Source organism: Sphaerodactylus townsendi, linkage group LG12 (assembly GCF_021028975.2).
Source record: "Sphaerodactylus townsendi isolate TG3544 linkage group LG12, MPM_Stown_v2.3, whole genome shotgun sequence".
Lineage (NCBI taxonomy): Eukaryota > Metazoa > Chordata > Lepidosauria > Squamata > Sphaerodactylidae > Sphaerodactylus > Sphaerodactylus townsendi.
The window spans coordinates 31,910,213-31,929,749 of record NC_059436.1 but is presented as its reverse complement, the minus strand read 5'-3'; the positions used below and the strand labels follow the sequence as shown (position 1 = coordinate 31,929,749).

The window sequence follows — 19,537 nt, the reverse complement described above, 5'->3', positions numbered from 1 at the left end:
GAGGGTGCCGATGGCACATAAAGTACAGGTGGAACAAAACCTTCCAGGGTTAGTCTCCTCAGTTAGTCTCCTCAGGAGTAAAAGGCTGTCTTGGAAGTAGAGATCTTCTTGGAAGTAATAGCGTACTTAGAGGTAGATCAAGAGAACCAGGGAGTGTGGCAGGAAAAAGAGGGGGGAGAAAAGACTTCTGGGAAAGTCCAGGAGTTCCAGAGAGGTGATGACTAGGGGCCCCGGTCAAGGAATTCTAGGAAGGAACCTGGAGCGCAAGCAGTGTCTTCATGGAGCACACAAGGGAATAGGTAGATTTCTGGGCAGAAATTGGTTTGAACCCAGAACTTTTTTGTTTAGGAAAACAAACACAAACAACAGTCTACCCAATTCCTCTGGAGTCAGCCTGTTATTGAAGAGTCTGGAGACTGATGGAACTCCCAGGTAAAGAAGCAGCCTCTGTGATAAGGCAAGTACTGGCTGCTATAAACAACCTTGGCGCCTTCATAGCCTTGCCAGTAATGAGCAGATAACCCTGTTCCTGGTGAAGAGGAAAAGGCTCACTGCAAATGTGTCAATACACTCTTATTATATAAGATGTATCCTTACAGTCTGTGGTGCTCCATTGAGAGCTGACCTACTATAAGGAAAGCCCTGCGGGATTAGTACAAAGTAGGTCTATCCAGTGCAGTATCCCATTTTCCTCAATAGCCAGCTTTCAGGAAACTGCTGAACAATGTATGAAGACAAAACTCCGTGCCTCTGTTCCCCTGCAACTTGAGATATACTGCTTCTGAACATGTAGTCCCTTTTCTTGACTACAGTCATTGATGACATATGTCACCCATTAATACATCTCATATTCCTTTAAAGGCACCTAAGCTAGTGACCATCAACATAATTAATTTATGGAACTCATTACTACAATGTATAATGATGGTCACTAGTTTAGATGTCCTGCATATACTGCCTATCACCCCCACCCAACCCTTTTTGAATCCCAGCATTTAATAAGTTGGGAGGACAGGAGTTCTCCCTATCCGTTTTCTCCACATCATGCAGAATTTTAGAAACATCTAACACATCCTCCCCATGACCTCACCGTCATCTTTTTAAAAAAGCAATTTAAAACCTCCAAACTCTTAACTTTCTTGGTAGAGAAATCTGCTTTCTGATGGGAGCCAAAGGTGCATATAAGCAAGCAAAGGAAGCAGCTGTGTCCAGAATGTTTTTATGCAGAAGCGAGTCCCATTTCTCCCAATCGCTTTAACTTTCCAAAGTAGCAGCCTGCGAGACTTGACTGCAATTCAGTGCAGAATTCTGGTTATGAATTTCTGACTGCGGTCGGAACGAATCTGCTCTTCTCTAGGAAGACGAGAAAATCGAGTTCTAGAGCTCCTACATCCTTCACGTACTTTTGGGGAAGGAAATGAAAAAGAGAGTGCAGGACCGTGTTATCATCCACTGTCTTCCTATTGGTTGCAAAAGTTGCCAATAAGGAGGGAGCTGCTAACATTTTGGGAGCGTGTTCATGTTTTTCCGGGTTAAGAAGAAGGAGAGGTTCCTTGGAGAGGCTCCGGAAGTTTATGGCAGGGGTTGAACAGCTGTTCCTGTGACTGGCGAGAAGTAGGGCTGGGTAGCATCATCTGCAGCAACAGGTGAGCAACGTGGGGGTAGGGACTCGAGGACTGAAGGGCAGGGAGGCTGGATAAGCTTACACTTTCGGAGGGGGGGGGGGGGCGGGGTTGTAGCAAGAAGAAAAGCCAGGAATGGAATGACTTGACTGCTCCGTCCTCAGGGAAAAAAGGACGGATTGGCAGCTTCTCAGAAGGGGGTGACAAGATGCAAAGGGAATTTTTACTACTGTTAACAGCTGGATAGAAAGAGAATTTGGGCAAGGGCACCTTCTTCTCCCTGTCCGACCAGCTTCACAGGCTCAAATCCCTTTTCCCTGTGCAGCTATTAATTCAAAGGCTGTGCTGAAATAAGATTTCTCCTCAAGTGTTCTTGTAAAAATTGAACACTTTGCCATACGAATGCTGAGCTTCTCTGAATTCTCAGGGGTTGCAGTCAAACTGGTTCTGGTGGGTTTTCGGGCTGTGTGGCCGTGGTCTGGTGGATTTTGTTCCTAACGTTTCACCTGCATCTGTGGCCAGCATCTTCAGAGGTGTACCACAGAGAAACTGTGTCTAGTGAGAAGGGAAAGTGAGAAGGGACCACACTAACTTTCCCTTCTCACTTAGACACAGTGTGAAACAGACTTTTCTCTGTGATACACCTCTGAAGATGCCAGCCACAGATGCAGGTGAAACGTTAGGAACAAAATCCACCAGACCACGGCCACACAGCCCAGAAAACCCACCACAACCAGTTGAATCAGGCAGTGAAAGCTTTCGACAATGCAGTCAAAGTGGCTTTGCAAGTAGGCTGCTTAATGGTGCAGATATGTCAGGATAGCATGTAAGCAATGGGAAGCTGTTGAGTCTTTAAAGCTGCATCAGTTTTCTCCCCTTTGCCCTTCTCTGCCCGGTAAATTTCAACTTTGAGGGGTTTTGTGGGCTTGTGGGAAGAAGGTTTCCCAAGAAAATGAGGAGCCAAACCGGGGTGGGGGCAGACATCTTGGGGATTCTGAAGGAGACAAACAGAGGCATGTGGTTTGAAGAGAGGACCAGCCAGATGGAGGGGGAAAAGTAAAACCGAAATGAACAGTGTCTGAGCAACAAACCTGGAACCATTGAGAACTTAAACAGGGATATATCTGAGAGTTACATAAAGAGGGTAGTATTTAATCTTTTATTTTTCCTAAGCTCAGATGCTGTAGTATTTTTCTGTTCAACTGCTGTAACAAGATATTTTTATACAGTTAAAATATGTTTTTCTTTTTCCTGAAATTATAATTATTTGATCTTTGAAACAACAAACTCTAAACTTGTCCCTTACTTACCAGCGTTTGGACTATGGACAAACAGCTTGGCTTTAATCTTATCTCAAGTGTGAGATTTTTAAGCTTTTCCTGTATCACTGTTAGACATAGAAAATATTTTGCATTTGGAATTGGAACAGTCTAAAACTACTAACTGTCAGGTTGCAATACTTCAAGGACCCTGTTGGTGATTGTAGAGAGTACTTAATCAAAGAAATAGGTAGAACACGCTGGAGGGGTTAAATAGTCATTGAGGTCTAGCAGCTTGATCTGGTTAAATAGATCGCATATTGCCATTGGTAAAAATGGGGACCTATGGGGTCTATTTTACTGCAAAGGCCTCTTTTACGGGATGCCATACTGGGGAGGGGTATCCCTCTCCTAGTCTCCACTCAGTTATTCATTCAGCAGTTGAAATAACAATCACAGTTCATCTTCCTACGTAAAGCTGGTAACCCTATATTTGCTATGGGTCCACCAAGTGTTGGTGTATAGTTCAGTTTCCTGAAGTAACATTTTTATTATCTATAAAAGTAAAGGATTATTAAAAGGGGATTAGAGGGAAAGTCTTTTCCCTGTTACAGTTAGATTATTTTTTTATTATGATTTATAAATATTATTAGAAATCAGAGTTGCTAACATTGTAATTTGGTGTGGGGTTTTTTTCCTTTGACCTGTATTGACTTGGGCCACTTCTCCACACACTGAAAATCCCTGCTAATTATTACTAAACAAGCAAGGACCTGCAAGGACTTGGGGGAGGTGTTTTATTTTCTCTTCTCCCAGTATTTCTCTTTCTCTTTCCTCCAAGCTCCCATAGCCCCTCTCCCTTGTTTTTCAAGTATGTACCTGGAGTTCCAATTTGTATCATGTTTATGGTAAACAGGGAGAAAGAGCATAAGTCTCCCCCACACAGCGTTTGCCCCCTCTTCACCATCTACTTTAGTCACAAAGCAAGTCAGGCCTGTATGCACCCAGGGATTTCTGAGCACAGAATTTCAGAACCACATCTGTTCACCAGGGATTTGAGGGACATGTAAGCTTGATCATGTGTGATATGGTCCTCCCCCTACAATTATGAGAATTCTTGGCTTGTTGAACTTCGCTTTTGTGTGTTTCTTCTCAGCAGGATTGTGGCCATGGCTGCCGATTCAGATGTGCTCCATTTTCAGTTTGAGCAGCAAGGGGACGCCGTGCTGCAAAAGATGAACCTCTTGCGGCAACAAAACCTCTTTTGTGATGTGTCGATTTACATCAACGACACCGAGTTCCAGGGCCACAAGGTGATTTTTGCTGCATGTTCCACTTTCATGAGGGACCAGTTTTTGCTCAACCAGTCCCAGCAAGTGCGCATCACCATCTTGCAAAGTGCTGAGGTGGGCAGGAAGTTGTTGCTGTCATGCTACACTGGTGCTCTGGAGGTGAAAAAGAAGGAGCTTTTGAAATATCTCACGGCAGCAAGTTATTTGCAGATGGTGCATATTGTAGAGAAATGCACTGAGGCGCTGTCACGGTACCTGGAAATTGATGCCTCTGTGGAGGGCAATAATAGGAGCCCTGAAAAATGCCATTCTTCTGACATGGAGCTGGGGGACAAAGAAGCCAGCTTGGATAAAGATTGTGAAATAATCGAGATTTCAGAAGACAGTTCTGTGAATGTAGAGGATCACATAAAGCAGGAAAAAAGGGATGTTCGGCAGCCACCCTTCCAACATTTAATATCTGAAAGGAAGGATGTAAACAGCCCTGAGATATCGACTGTTGAGATAGGATACAAAGACGATGAAATCTGCATTTTCCAAATGGATTCTATCAATGCGCCTGGTGTAGAAGATGAACAGTATTCACAACCATCTACCTCCTCCAAAACAAACTTATATTTTCCTGAAACTCAGCACTCCTTGATCAACTCAACGGTTGAGAGCAGAATTTCAGAAGTGCCCGGGAGTCAGTTCCCAGGTTTCAGGGGCGAGAACCCAGAAAGAGCTGTGAGTGCTGTGGCTGGGTTCCAAAATCCAGAGGACTCCAGCTACTCATGGCGCCACCAGTGTCCAAAATGCCCCCGGGGGTTCCTCCACCTCGATAACTATCTCCGCCACTTGAAAATGCACAAACTGTTCTTGTGTTTGCAGTGTGGGAAAACCTTCACGCAAAAGAAGAACCTGAACCGGCACATCCGAGGGCACATGGGGATCCGCCCATTCCAGTGCATGGTGTGCCTGAAGACCTTTACGGCCAAAAGCACCCTCCAGGACCACTTGAATATTCATAGTGGAGACAGGCCTTACAAATGCCACTGCTGTGACATGGACTTCAAGCACAAATCAGCCCTCAAGAAGCATCTGACATCTGTGCATGGGCGGGGCAACATGGACAAGGCAGCCTTTGAGTCTATTACTGAAGTCAGAATAGACTATGATTAATGCATGTTTAAATAAGGCCAGGATCCTTGTAAAATAGTGAAATCAGCCTCCCTCTGAGACCCCAGTTCAACATGCTGGCCAATATTTCTAAAAGTATTAATTTCAGGCTTGCAAATTTCAGCCTGGTTAACTTATTTAAGGATCTCCTCCCAGCAGGGAAGCTTAACAAAATGTGTCTTGTTTCTGTTGTATAAATTATTTATGTAGCTGTATGTGTGGACAAATGGGGTAGTAGTTGGTTTTGTGGACTTGTCTACTACTTCTGCGTTGTGTTAGGTATCCACAAATGAAAACTATTAATAATAATCATTATTACTATTTATTAGCAAGGCTACTCAGACTTTGGGCCTTAAAGAGGAATGACTGCACAACTGGTGTTTCTGCTCAGGCAAATCTGAATTATTTCATGCTCAGAAAAAAGAGTTGGGGGCATTTTCACACTTTTCTGCTATCCCAAAGATTATTGATGAATCAGTTAAGACTTTCTGTAATGGAAAGCAAACTGCAGGACTGAGATCTTATTTAAAAAATATTATACATACATACATAAGCCTTTGTTGGCATAGTCAGAAAGAGTTACATAAATCGGGAACAATTGCATGAATACATAATAGATAAAAGGCCCCATGGGGAGCACAACAAATACGTTCTACTAGGAACTCTCAGCTATCTCCGCAATGAAATTGGCGATCTCTTCACAAAGACTGGGGTCCGAGTTGTTTAACAATAGAGTTAACAGTCAGATCAGGCAGCCCAGATTGGAAGAAAAAGTGTAAGTTGGTATATTTAGATCTGATGTTATCGAATCTGGTGCAGTGCAAGAGTTGGTGAGTCAGGGTTTCAACCACTTTAAGTTTGCAACTACATAACCTTGCGAATTTATCTAAATTGCTGAACCTACCCTTTAATAGGGCAGAGGGCATAACGTTAAAAGGCGCAATGGTAAGGGCTCTCCTTGCGCGTGGGTTCGTTAAGATATGGAGGTAAAAAAATATTTATGAAGCAGCACCTTCTTTTCTTCTTCATTCAGCTGGGCATCAGCATGACCAGGGACCACTTCAGGAGATTTGTGGAAATGTTATATTTTAACCCCATTTACACCATGAGATCCAGTTTGATCTGAGGGTCCCAAGCAGAAGGGTCTAGCTGAAAATTCAGTGCAATGGCTATATCCATAGGCTTCCTTTGTCCCATGCAACATCAGCCTAGTTTGGTTTCCTTTTTTGCTAGTTAGATGTGTTATAATCACATTGTTACCCATCCTTATTTTAAGGGACTCAAGTCCGTTTTGATGGTTCTCTATTCCTCCACTTTATCCTCACAACAACCCTGTGAGATTGGTTAGTTTAAGCAATAGTGGCCCAAGGCCGAGCGAAGGTTTAAAGCTAGGTGCTCCAGTTCTCCACTCTAACCACTTCTCCTGGTGCAGTAGGAAATAAATTTCTTTGCCTTCCACTTTGTTCACTAGCAAATGCATACATATATAAATATAAAATTGTTCTGTAGCAATTTAATAGGCTGGTCTATCATATGATCGGTTGGTCTTAGCTTTGGTACATTTGGATGTAAATATTTTGGTGTATTAATCATTAACTTCTAAAGCCGCAGAAAAATGTTTACTTGTACAATATTCCACAATCTGGAATGTAAACCCTCCTTCATCTCCAGTTCTTTGTAAAAGTGTTTTGTGTGTGTTTTATGCAAACAGCTGTGTCACAACTTCATGAGGGTTTCATTAGCTACTTCATTACAAAGTGCAGTTTTGTAATTACATACTGTTATATTGTTATTGCTTTGCATACATCTTTCCTCCATGTGGTTGTGCTGAAAATAAAGACTCCCCGTAATATCTGAGATACATGGCTGATACCAAATGATTTTCAGACATACCTATCTTCTGAAAATTACCTGAAGCGTCAGCTTGGGTGATGTCCACTTCCTGCTCCAGCAACAAGACAGCAGGAATGCCCACTGTGCTATGCAAAATTGTTTGAAAACTGAGACATTTTAAAAAGTGACCAACTGGAGCAATGGAAGTTGTAGCAGGACCTGCTATAGTAGAGCATTCAAATGGAGATGATGCCTGCCTGTACTACTCGTGAAGTAACAGAAGCAGTGTTGCCATCCAAAAAACGCTGGCCAATGTTTTGGGGCTACAAAAAAGAGTGTCTTATGTGTGCCAAAAAGAAGAGTAGAACAGTTTGGATTTATACCCATTTTTTCTGTCCTGTAAGGAGTCTCCAAGAGGCTTACAAACCCCTTCCTCTCTCCACAACCGACACTTTGTGAAATAGGCAGAGCTGAGAGAGTTCTGGGATAATTGACTAACCCAAGGTCACCCAGCAGCAGTGGCGTAGTAGCGCACAGGGCGCGCGGGGGGGGGGGCATGGCAGGGGTGCGCACATGCCCTGGGTGCAGTTTCCCCTCGCTCCAACTGTACCCAGCAGATTTCATGTTTAGGAGTGGGAAAACAAACCCAATTCACCAGATTACAGTCTGCTGTTCATGTGGAGAAATCAAACCTAGCTCCCCAAATTAAATTCACCACTCAACCAATACACCAAGCTGGTGCTGCTTTAATTTTTGAAGTTATGAAATGTATGGACACTATATTAACTATATTAACCATCTGCCCGTTCATGAAGTCGGGCAGATGGTTCGAGGGCTGAGGGGAGGGAAGCCAGCGGGTCAATTCCAGCTGTCAGCTAACCTCGCCTGTTGCAAAATGAAAGGCAGGATAAATACGGTAGGAGAAAATTAAATATATAGGAAAGATTGTAACATAAACCTGTAATTTCGAAACCTGAGCTTGCAGAATGAATAAGGGTACATAGTTAAATAAATATTAGGGAAAGGATTTGTTTGGCCTTTTTAGTTATGCATAAATTAACAGAAGCCAATAAGCTCCTGAGCACCTTTATCTGTCCCGCCCCTTTTTGGACTTTCTTTGGAGCAGGGCCGCTGCCATTCCCGGAGAGCCTCTATGATCAACTATATGTCCCTTCTAGTTCTTAGTCTCCATCGTGCCCTCCAAGTGGGATCGGGCGCCTCTTTCCCGTTCCGTTTCAAACGACCAGGAAACGCGGTGGGTTGGGCTTCGCTGGGAGAGTCTCGCGAGAGGTGGGCGGGGCCGCGAGACGTGGGCGGGGCTCCCGGCTGTCACCGCGATGAGGAGACGCCGCCGTCGCCGCCGACGCTGGGCCGCTCCGGGGTGCCCCCCTCAGGGGGTGTGAGGAGAGGCCGGGACCGACCGCAGGTACGGGAGGTGGACGGTAGCAGCAGGACCGCCGCCGCCGCCGCCAATAGTTGAGGGGTGGTGTCCCCCCTAGACCCCGCCCCCTCCCACCCAGACTTCCGCGGTGGGGGAGGCTGTTGGGTCCCTCCCTTGGAGGCCTCCGCGAGCCTCCCACCCACCAAGGAGATAACGCCTCTCAGGGCAGCTGTCTACCCCCCCCCCCTTTCCCGGTATCCCCGTGTAAGACGGAGAATGGAGGTGACTCTGTGCAGTCTCCATCCTTCGGGCCTCCTTGAGCCCCATCCCCTCACTGTCCCCCCGCCCACACACACAGGAAGGCTGTGCACATTTGCAGGGCAGCCCTTGTGCGGGAGAAGGGTCTGCCCTGGTAGGAGAAAGCAGGGGCTCCCCATCTTCCCTTCTCTCCGACGAAGACATCTTCTTTTCCTCCTCCTCCTCTTCCCCAGCCATTGATGTGAGAGAGGGTGGCAGTTCAAGGGTAGCTGCTTCACCCTCATCTTTCTGCTCCCAGAGAGGTGGGGGCTGATACTGACATTCGGGGAAGGCTGTGATCACTTCCTTGGGGAGGGGTTAGGGGCATACTGTCAGGTCTATGAGGAAGGGAATGGATTTATTCCTGTCTTGTGGTGTCGGTAGACTGGGAACTAGGAAGGGGGTTGGAAGAGGGAGAATGTGCGTCTTGTAGCCCCATGTCTGTTCCTAATGCTGTCAGTGGTCTCGTTTGGGGTGATAATGCCTCACAAAAGTGGAAGTCCAAAACAAGTGTATGCAAATTTGAACACAGGCAACCTTTTTTCCAGCCCACCCTCCCTTTTGTCTTCTGTTCTCTCTTGCCTACCCCCGCTCATTCTTTTTCCTTTTCTAGCTTTCATTAGATAAACACCAATAACAGAGGGTGGATGTGTCAAATACCCCTCCCACTGATTTAACACGTGCAAGGCCATCTCTAATGTTTAAAAGGCTGAAAGTCAGTTTTCATGTTACAGAGGACTGGTCTTCAGTCTTTGGTATTCAGAGCACTGTTAAGGAATGTGAAGTTACATATCTAGATTGTTAACCTTCTAAGCAGCCTATGTGTTGCCATTAATATAATGGAGCCAAAAGCAACGTATTTAGGAAGCCCATCCTCTTGTCATAGGTTTTCCTCAGATACAATTTGAACACGGGAAACATTCATGTGAGAAGTTTCCTGAAAACAGGTAGATGCTGCTGATCGCAATCACAGATACATGTATTTTGCATTCCTGGAAGATGTGATTGTTCTCTGTTTGTGTACAGCTCTCTATACATACGCATCTGCTTATCTGGCAAGTGACAGTCTACATATGTGATACATGCTTTTTCCTATGTAGAGCTGTTTTCCAAGTAGCAGTGCTATCATGTTTGAAGCAGCCCCTTAAATATAGGTAGATGTCAAGCAGAACTCTCCTCCATACTGTAACCTGCTGAATATTTAAGTTTCACCAGTCTTCAGATATTGCTGCCCCTTTAGACTTATTCAGAAAGAGTATACCAACATTCTGTTGTGCATATTCTGATACTGCAGATGAGGAGCAAGCTAATTAATTCTATGTGTTTTCTGCCATTATACCTTCTCTTAGTGAGGATGTTAATGCATTCACACTCAGCCATCATCTTCAACTTTTGTTTCACTCCTATGAAAACATGGGAAAAGCTCCTTTGAATGTGGGAAAATTGATGAAAAATCAGTAATGGTGGCTTTGAAGTTCAGAAAGAAATTTGAAAGGCCCAAATTTTCTTTCAACTGGCTTGTGCTTTACAGCATCAAAAACATTTGCTTGGTGGTTGAAAGGATGTTTGCCAGTTAGCTTAGCAAGTGCTGATTTTTTCCATCTTTTGGAAAAATTCTGCATTATTCAGAATCTTGCTTTTTTTCCCTCAGAGACTTACCCAATAATATTTTAATGGTGTGGTTAAGCCAGAGGGGGACATCCGGAGGCCAAGGTGTTCTTATGGCAGTAGCTACGACTCCATGTTGAAGGGACAGGGATTGGCCCAATAAAACATACAGCCTTATTTAGGTGTTTATGTTTAAAACTCAAACAGGTCAGTGTTTTCCCCTGTATTTATTTTTTTGTGTTCTTTGTTCTTTTGCTTTTTTGAAGTTGGGGGTGGGGGTAAGCTGTTGATATTTGAATAAAATCATCGTAAACGCTGAACAAACTGAATAAAAACCAGTCAGCCTGAATTAGTTTTTTTTTCATTCTTCTTCTGACTTAACCCTTTCCACCAACTGAAAGCCACAAGCAAGGAATTAATTGAGTGTCAACATTCATGAGCCATTTTTCTTTTGAAAGACATGTGATGTGGTTGAAGGGAAAACATGGGGAGCTATGAAGAAATATGTATGGGTTAATGTGTATAGGCCAGGGGAAGATTGTTTTGCCTTAAACTATTTGCTCAGAGCTGCCTTGGTTTTAGTTATTAAGTTAGGAAGTCTGGTACAGTCTCTTGGAAACATGAATTCAGATCCTCCTCCCCTAGGCTTAATCTAGTCTGTATTATCCACCCACTGACTGAATGGGAGGGAAGTGTTGGGTAGGGAACTCTGGATGTGGTTGGTGTTTCACACATAAAGACAGGTGTCAAACTTGCCAGCATTCACACCACAGAATGTAGAAGTTTTACTTCTTGAGGCAAAAAGGACTTAACCAGAAGTCTAAGAATGGCGTTCTGCACATGGCTAGGGCCACTGTCATCTATATTTAATTGCATCTTCCAAGACTCATCCTTGCCTCTAAATGAGCCGTGGTTGTGGCAGACATCACGCAACATGTTCTATCTAGAGGAAGTTTATTTAGGCGTCAAATCATCACGTCTAAACGATGCAGAGGGCTATTATTGTGACTGCTGCTCTTTCCTTGACTTTGGCTATGACTCAGGTCTCCTTATGTCTCCTGTGGAAGCAAACCAGTGTGTAAAGAAGCAAAGGCCTCTCTGTAAGTAATTGCATATTTGCTCCTTGATACGTGGGAATAGGGAACTGATTTTTGGGTACCTCAGAACTCTTTTCCTTCTTGTGTTAACAGGATGGATAATTCTTATTCAGCTTGGACAGATGGCAGGGTAACAGTTAAAAATCTCACTATTTGCAATGGTGTCCCAGATTATTAAAACTAAGATTATGGAATACTGTATATTTTAAATGAAATTTAATTCCTGATAAATCTGATTCAGATTGCAGCCTCACACCAGGTAGGTGTAACTACTTTAAATGAAACCTGTAGTCCAGAAGACCGCTGAAGACATTCACTTAAAACCAAATTAGGTAATCTAAAGATTATAAATTGTTGTCCCGGTATCCTTTGTTATTTGTCTTGAGCGTTTTGAAATCTGAAAGATACTGTATCTAAGCATGAAAAATCTATTTGGTGATCATGGTTCACAGTCATTGGTATTCTTTATTAGAACAAACTCACAGAAATCTGTTAGTGGGTTTAGAAAGTTCAGCAAAGATAGACTAGCTTTCCTGGAAGATACTTGCCTACTTTCAGTTGACTTGGATGTCCGCTGTTCAGTTGCAAAAGAATGTAGGAGTGTGTTCAATGGCATTTATATAATTCAGTTCAAGCAGCCATGGGGCATAGCCGGCCTGACTAGCTCCCTCCACAAACTGAGCATGTGCTTTAGAACATGTTTCAGAATTCTCTGCAGCAGGTTGAAGTTCCACAGTGTCCCAGTTGATGTGGAAACCACTCCCTGAGTTAGCTTTAAACCCTTTGATCTTTTGAGCTTAACTCTCACAAAGCAAATTGCTCTTGAGATGCTTTCTAGAATATTCTTGGAGTTCCAGAAATCTTCAAGGGGAGGCAGTAGCTCAAGTGGGAGTGAGTTACTAAGGACACCCCTCTGTGCACATCCTGCTGTACAAACCTGGCACAGTGGTGGAGGAACTGAGAGATCAGGATCAGTCAACATTGATGGAACATTGTGGAAGTGGCAGCCTCACATATGTTTGGCCCATACTACCCTGCCTTATTCATTGTCTCATGTCTGTGGGAATGGTCTACGTCAGTGGTTCTCAACCTGGGGGTCGAACAACCCTTTCACAGGGGTCGCCTAAGACTCTCTGCATCAGTGTTCTCCATCTGTAAAGTGGATAAATGTTAGGGTTGGGGGTCACCACAACATGAGCAACTGTATTAAAGGGTTGCAACATTAGGAAGGTTGAGAACCACTGGTCTACGTTTTGTGTTTTTGGGCTGTGCAGCCGTAGTCTAATGTTTTTTGCTTCTAATATTTCGGCCACATCTATGGCTGGCGTCTTCAGAGGCATGTCATGGTAAGACACGTTTCTCTCCATTACACAGCCATAGATGCAGGCAAAATATGAGGAGCAAAACCTACCCAGCCATGGCCAGTTGATTCTGGCAATAAAAATCTTCAACAATACATTGTCTAAGTTTTGCGTACAAGACTCTGTGGAGCAACATGTACAGTTATGGTTAGGTATTAATAAATTAATAGTAAGAATGAGTTCGATCCTGCCAGCCTTTTCAATAGTCAAAAAGGAAGAAAGTGGTCCATTTTGACCAGCAACAAGGCCATCCTTGGTAATAAAGGATCAAAGCCATGTAGGACGGGGTAGTAATGAAGAGGAGAATTGTGTGAGATTAATCAATGAAGCTAGGATGCAGCCTAGAACCTTTTAATTGTGCCCAGAGGAGAGTCCAGTGCAGCCTAGTTTTAATAATCAAAAAAGAAGAAGAGAGCAAGAAGTCTATAGGAACACCTTGTCTAAAATTCCGATTGCAATCACAAGAAGCCGCCAAGCCATTAACTCCTTTTGGTGCCTTCCCATCAGTTAAGGCTTTTTTCAGAAGCCCTGCTCTGTGTGCCTCCATTCTCAGAGATGGGATGAATGGCTGTCAGAGACATGAATTTTGAGGTACCTTCTCCATCATGTTTAGCGTGGCTTTAGAAAGTTGATGAAAACTCTACTCCCCCTCCCCCCAGGTTTTGATTGATTCACACACACACCCTTCTTTGAATGCTATTTTAATTCTCATTTCAGTGCTCTTTTAAATTTAAAAAAAACTGTTAAATGCTCAACTCCTAGTTTTGACTGTGGGTTTTGGCTGTGGCTGCAGCTACGTTCAAAGACTTGTTTCTTGTTTCATTGGGATTAATTTTTTAGTGATAAATTTTGTTGCCTCTGAAGTCAATGTCTTGAGAGACTATAAATATTTTAAACCTAAAAATACATATAACATGTTGTTTTTTACTAGCATCGGCTGCTCTGATGTGGTTGCCTCCATGCTTGAGCGCTATTCTCCCATCGAAATCAAAACTTACTCCTAGCTGTGGTTTTGTGGAGATGGACTTTTAAAAGCATTAAAAACTGCAGACGGGGGTTACTTTAGATGCTACCGGAACATGGAGAATTTGTGCTGTTCTTTGGATCTCTGATAAGTGATTATTGCCAAACTCATTAAATTAAACGTTTCTAATAACTTGCCGCTCCACTGTCATTTTATTTAAACCTTTGAAATTAAACTGCTAAAAATAGAACAAATTCTGATTGTGAAAGATTGCTTTTAAGGTATTGTGGTGGTCATAAGGACATAAGAAAAACCAGGCTGGATCAGGCCAAGCCCCATCAGGTCCAACAGTCTGTTCACACAGTGGCTAACCAAGTGCTTCTAGAAAGCCTGCGAATAAGACTACCACAGCAGTATCATTCTGCCCATGTTCTACAGCACCTAATATAATAGACGTGCTCCTCTGATACTGGAGGGAGTAGGTACCTCATGACTAGTCTTCATTTTGACTAGTAACCGTGGATAACCCATGAACATCAATACTCCTCTTAGAGCCTTCCAAATTGGCAGCCACCACCACGCCCTATGGCAGAGAGTGCCACAATTTAATTATGCGCTGTGTGAAGTAAAACTTCCTTTTGTTTGCTTTGAATCCCTCACCCTTCATCTTCAGCAGAAAACCCCATGTTCTAGTGTTATGAGAGAGAGAGAGAAACTCCTCCCTGTCATTCTCTCCATACTGTGCATAATTTTATAGACCTCTACCATGGCTCCCCTTAACCATTTTCTTTCTAAGCTAAACGGCCCTAAGCAATTTAACTGCTCTTCAAAGGGTGGTTGTTCCAACCCCCTGATCATTTTGGTTGCTCTTTTTTGCATCTTCTCAAGTTCTGCAGTGTGGTAACCGAAACTGCACACAGTGTTCCAAATGTGGTCTCACCATAGGTTTGTTTAAGGGCAGTATGATTGCAGCAGTTTTATTCTCTGTTCTTTGCCTAATTAATGGCTGGCATGAAATTTGCCTTTTTCACAGCAGCTACACACTTGGTTGACATTTTCATTGGGTTATTCACTACCACTCCAAGATCGTTCTTGTGGTCTGGCACATCCAGCATAGGTTTCTTCAGTGTATATGTGAAGATTGGAGGGTTTTTTTTGCCTCAATATGTATCACTTTACACTTGCTCATGTTGAATCTCATTTGCCATATTAATGCTGAGTCCTCCAGTTTGGAGAGATCCTTTTGGACCTCTTCACAATCTGTTTTTTGTTTTAATCAGCCTAAATAATTTGGTGTCATTTGCAAACTTCGTCCATGGTGTTAATGTGCCCTTTGGTGTTATGATCCCAAACAACAAAAGTTTTGACTACTGTGGGATGGTGTGGTGATGAAATAGACAATTATATAGCTCCTCTGTGTGTGTGTGTGTGCGTGTGACTTATAGCAACCGTAGGCAAACATTATTTTGGGCATTGTTGCATCCACTTGGTGATGAGTTAGTGTGATCCTTTCAGCCTTATGTTTTTGAATTGTATGTTTGACTGTTTACATTGACCATCTTGTAGACTGGATGTTTGAAAGATGGGGATAGCATTGTGTTGAAGGAAGACTCGCCATGGTTGGCATGATGCCCTTGCCTTGGAAGGGTAAAATATACCATCAAAACGAGTTCTCCACTTCAGAAATACCACAACAGCACACAGATCAACTTTGAACAAATCAGAAAGAATAAATCTTTCTCAAAGCTAGAAATTTTGTATGGAGATAGGAACACTTTGTATCAAGTATATCCTGTTGCATTGAAATAATTAGGTAACCAAGGTTCCAAACATAATTTTTAACAGATGGTTATAATTAAAATACATTTTTTTAAAGGGAGAGAGGAGCAGGTCCTTAAATCAGTGGCATTCTAGTAAGCCTTTTAATGCGTTCCTGGGGTGGTCACCCAGGGAACTAGAATTTTTAATGACAACTGTAGAACCAATTGGGAATTTGACTGATGGGTTTTTTAATTTGTTTATGTGTTTTAATTGTTGATATTTTTGAATTGTTAGCCACCCTGAGCCCAACTTTGGTTGGGGAGGGGTGGGATGTAAATCCAATAAAATTAAAATTAAAAAATGAATTGTCAAGTAGCCAAACCCAACTGAACTATGAAGCTAGAAGTTGTTAGAAATTCAGTTCCAAATCCACCTCACATGCAAGAGCAGCAAAAATGGGGGCGGGGGGTGTCTTTGGTTTGTTGCTGAGCAGCAGAAGTGCTAACACAGAAGGTTGTTAGCTGCAAGAAGCTATCCAACTGGTTTACCAGATTGTAATACCCAAAAGCTACCCAGGATTGTGATACCCTGTTTGCTACTGGTTTACCAGATTGTGATACCCAAAAGCTACCCGGATACCTGTTTGCTACCCTGTGTTTTAGCTTGGAGTGTAGCTTTGGAGTATTATTGGGCAACTGTTAGTTGGACAGTAATAGTAATGCAGAATGTGGATGCTGACTTCCCAAATGTTAACTGTTTCAGTTTTATAACTGTTTGTTTTAAGCATCCATGCTGAGGACTCTCTGTACTAATTTTTTATTTCAATAAAATGCTGAAACTTTGCAGCCTGGCCAGGTCATGCAAATGCTCTTGGGTCGAATCCTGTGCATACATTCCACTAACAGTGGTACTTTCCCTATGCAGAAAGCCTTTCAAGATAGCAGAATATTCCTTATACCAGAAGAAAGCATTGACATTAAGTGGACACATCCATGGGATCTGACTCTCGTTTTGCATAATTTTTGTGAGTAGCAGAGCTCTGTCCTCCAGCTTGTGAGGATGGTATTAAGCCACTTTTGGGGTGTATATTATTTCACCAGGCATTCTCGCACAGCTGCATCCATAATGACCAGAAACTTCAATTTTACTGAAGGCTGAGTGTGTTGACCACTCTACCTATGTTCACAAAAAGTGATGTCCACCCTTTTTTTCTTTATAAATATATAATAAGTGCTAACTAATGTTTATTCCTTTAATTCTTCCCCGTATGGTAGCTGCCACTAGGAATATAAATTTTTTTAATACCCTTATCTCCTTTTAGTAGTTTGTACGAGCTTATCAGACAAAGTGGATGGTTTACATGGACCTAAAGAAAACAGGGTGGGATTCCAATGTTTCTTCAAACAAAGTGGGATTTTATTTATAACGGATAGGTAACTTCGAGGTTTCACGCAAAATATTTACAAAATAAAATCAAACTGAAGCAGCAAATACTTTGAGGACTTTACAACGTAAATTCACTCTGACACTTTCTGACAGGTTCTCTCTCATAGTTCTCTCAGACGCTCTGTCTTTATTTTGTCTAACAATTTATTGAGGCTCTGACTTTCTCTGCATACTTTCTGACATACTGACTAATTCTCTCAACACTGAGTCTTTTCACTCCGAAGCCCTAACATATTCTGCCATGCTCACACAGAGCTTTAACTCTCTCTGACTAGAGTTTTGACACTCCCAGTCCTTTCACTCTGAAATCCTGTCACCTTCTCCTCTCTCTCTGACACCTGCCAGTCCAGCCCTCCCACGTGCACACTCTAGAATCAACCAATCGTATTGCTCTCACCCGCCCTTTCTCTCTCCAACTCAGACCTCAATTTAAAGTCACACACATTAAAATCATTACACTGGTCTTCTCAGGAAGCTGAATTCTCAGGCCAATACATCATTCTATAATTTGTCTGTCTTCCACTTTATGTGTTAGACATGTACATATCACTAGGTATATAGGGAAAACTTGATTTGAATTGAATTGGGGGAGGTATATGTTTAGGCTGGAGTTTGTGTTAAGTTTCCCAAAACTGAGATATTAAGAAGGAGTATGTTGAAGTGGATTCACAGCAGTATCATCAGCACTTGTCCCTAATGCTGTGCCTATATTTTAACTGCGTAACTGAACTGCTCCAATCACAGAAGGCCATATTTATGTTTCGATGGGGGAGCACCCTGAAAAAGCCACTAAAAAGTGGCTGAGTCTACGCAAGAGATTTGTGTCTTAAAAACCTCCTAGGGTTTCCTTTGGAGTACATAGATCCATGCATATCTTTGATGCAAATGTCTTTGATCATTTCTTAACTGCTTTCCCCTCATATATTTGAAATAAATACCAATATAGAAATGCAATGAAGTTATATCAAGAGATACGGAAAATGGTCGTTATCCAAGCCTGTATTCCCTACATCTGCCTAGAAAGAAGGGTGTAAATAGTCTGTGCACATGTGCAGATCCTCTTGATTACCATTCAGCTACACAGCTTCCATATCTTACTTGCATATCTAGTAGGCTGCTGGTAAGCTAGGTACAAGCCTTTTTGGGTGGAGTCAAATGAAAGATATTGATGACGGAAGTGACTATTTTGTTTTCATGTTTGGTATTGTAGTGTGGTGTTGTGAAGTCATTCTATTTTCTGCTGGCGATCATGGGACCAGCATGTACAGAAGCCAAATGAGACGGGGCTGAAGAGAATCGTGCAAGACTGAGTGAAAAAGCTGCCTCAGATTGGAGAAATAAAAATTTAAAAATCCCAAATGAGCTCTTTAGCAGATTGAGCAGGCAGATGCATCAAATTTTTCCCCCCTGCACATTATGTAATTACGTCATATCTTCTAAAAGATGCATCTTTTTCCAAGCCCTTAATCGTGCTACTAAAGTAGAACAGATATGCAGATCAGATGTTTGGTCAAATGTCAAGTATCGTTAATTGCCTGGCAGATTTATCATAGTCAAATATCAAATTTTCCATGAGTTCAAGAATGCCGTTGTTCTAGTGGCAACTCCTCCCTTTTATTTCATTATTGTTTTATTGTAAATGACAGCTGTCTTTAAAACCTGTTTTTGGGTTTTAATGGTTGCTGCTGCTTTGCTTAATTTCTGTTCTCATGGCACTTTTAGTGTTCCACAGTAAAAGCAATTAGAAGATAACTAAAGGCAGTGACGTAGGTATAGGTTTTTATGGGGTGGGTTCGGAGGGCGGGGCCACACCCCCACCCGCCCCTGGGGCATGGCCATGCCTTCCAAGCCCTGCCCCCCAGCCTCAGTGCTTATGAAAGCAGCTCTTCGAGGCTGGGGATGGCAGTCTCTTCTGGGGGGTGCACGGGGGTGTGTGCGGGTGGAGCTTCGGACATGTAATGGGGGTTGAACCCGTGAAACCCCCCCTTACCTATGCCCTTGATAAAGGTAAAGGTATTCCCCTGTGCAAGGACTGGGTCATTACTGACCCTTGGGGTGATGTCACATCACAACATTTACTAGGCAGACTATATTTACAGCGTGGTTTGTCATTGCATTTCCAGCTCATTTGACCATCCTCAGAAGGATGGAAGGTTGAGTCATCCTTGAACCAACTGCCTGAAACCGACTACTGTTCAAGAAATTGTTCACCATTACACAGATCTTAACCATTCATTGCATTTTTAAGGAGGATAAATCTTTTTTCTTCCTGCCATATGAGTGAATCTGGTTTTTTGTTTTTGTAATTTGTGTAAGTTTTGGTGCTGTTGATAAATGAGGTATCTTTTGAGTTGTTCTGTTGAAGTCAGTGCTTTCAGAATACATGATAACATTTGTCCAATCAGTTGACCAGATATTTTTGACTAGGACTTCCTACCTGGTGGTAAAGTTGGTTCTT

At 42.7% G+C, this 19,537-nt stretch overlaps 2 protein-coding genes across 4 annotated transcripts in view; both read left to right on the top strand.

The window, feature by feature from the left end:
• The first annotated feature begins 1,374 nt into the window (after positions 1-1,374).
• Positions 1,375-5,963, top strand: ZBTB6 (zinc finger and BTB domain containing 6). Of its 2 annotated transcripts, none has more exons than XM_048512428.1 (2): positions 1,375-1,646; positions 4,041-5,963. In XM_048512428.1, exon 2 carries the CDS (start codon positions 4,051-4,053, stop codon positions 5,332-5,334), a length of 1,284 nt encoding a protein of 427 aa, XP_048368385.1. In that variant the 5' UTR covers positions 1,375-1,646; positions 4,041-4,050; the 3' UTR covers positions 5,335-5,963. The 2 variants fall into 2 exon arrangements, with proteins under 2 accessions (XP_048368385.1, XP_048368384.1); XM_048512427.1 differs by having other exon boundaries at positions 4,038-5,963.
• A 2,514-nt stretch (positions 5,964-8,477) lies between these two features.
• The window catches only part of RC3H2 (ring finger and CCCH-type domains 2), a 36,595-nt gene continuing 25,535 nt past the window's right edge, over positions 8,478-19,537 (top strand). For both annotated transcript variants that reach the window (XM_048512530.1, XM_048512532.1), the window contains exon 1: positions 8,478-8,590. The gene's annotated coding sequence lies outside the window, so the exon portion shown is untranslated. The remainder of the gene's footprint in view (positions 8,591-19,537) is intronic.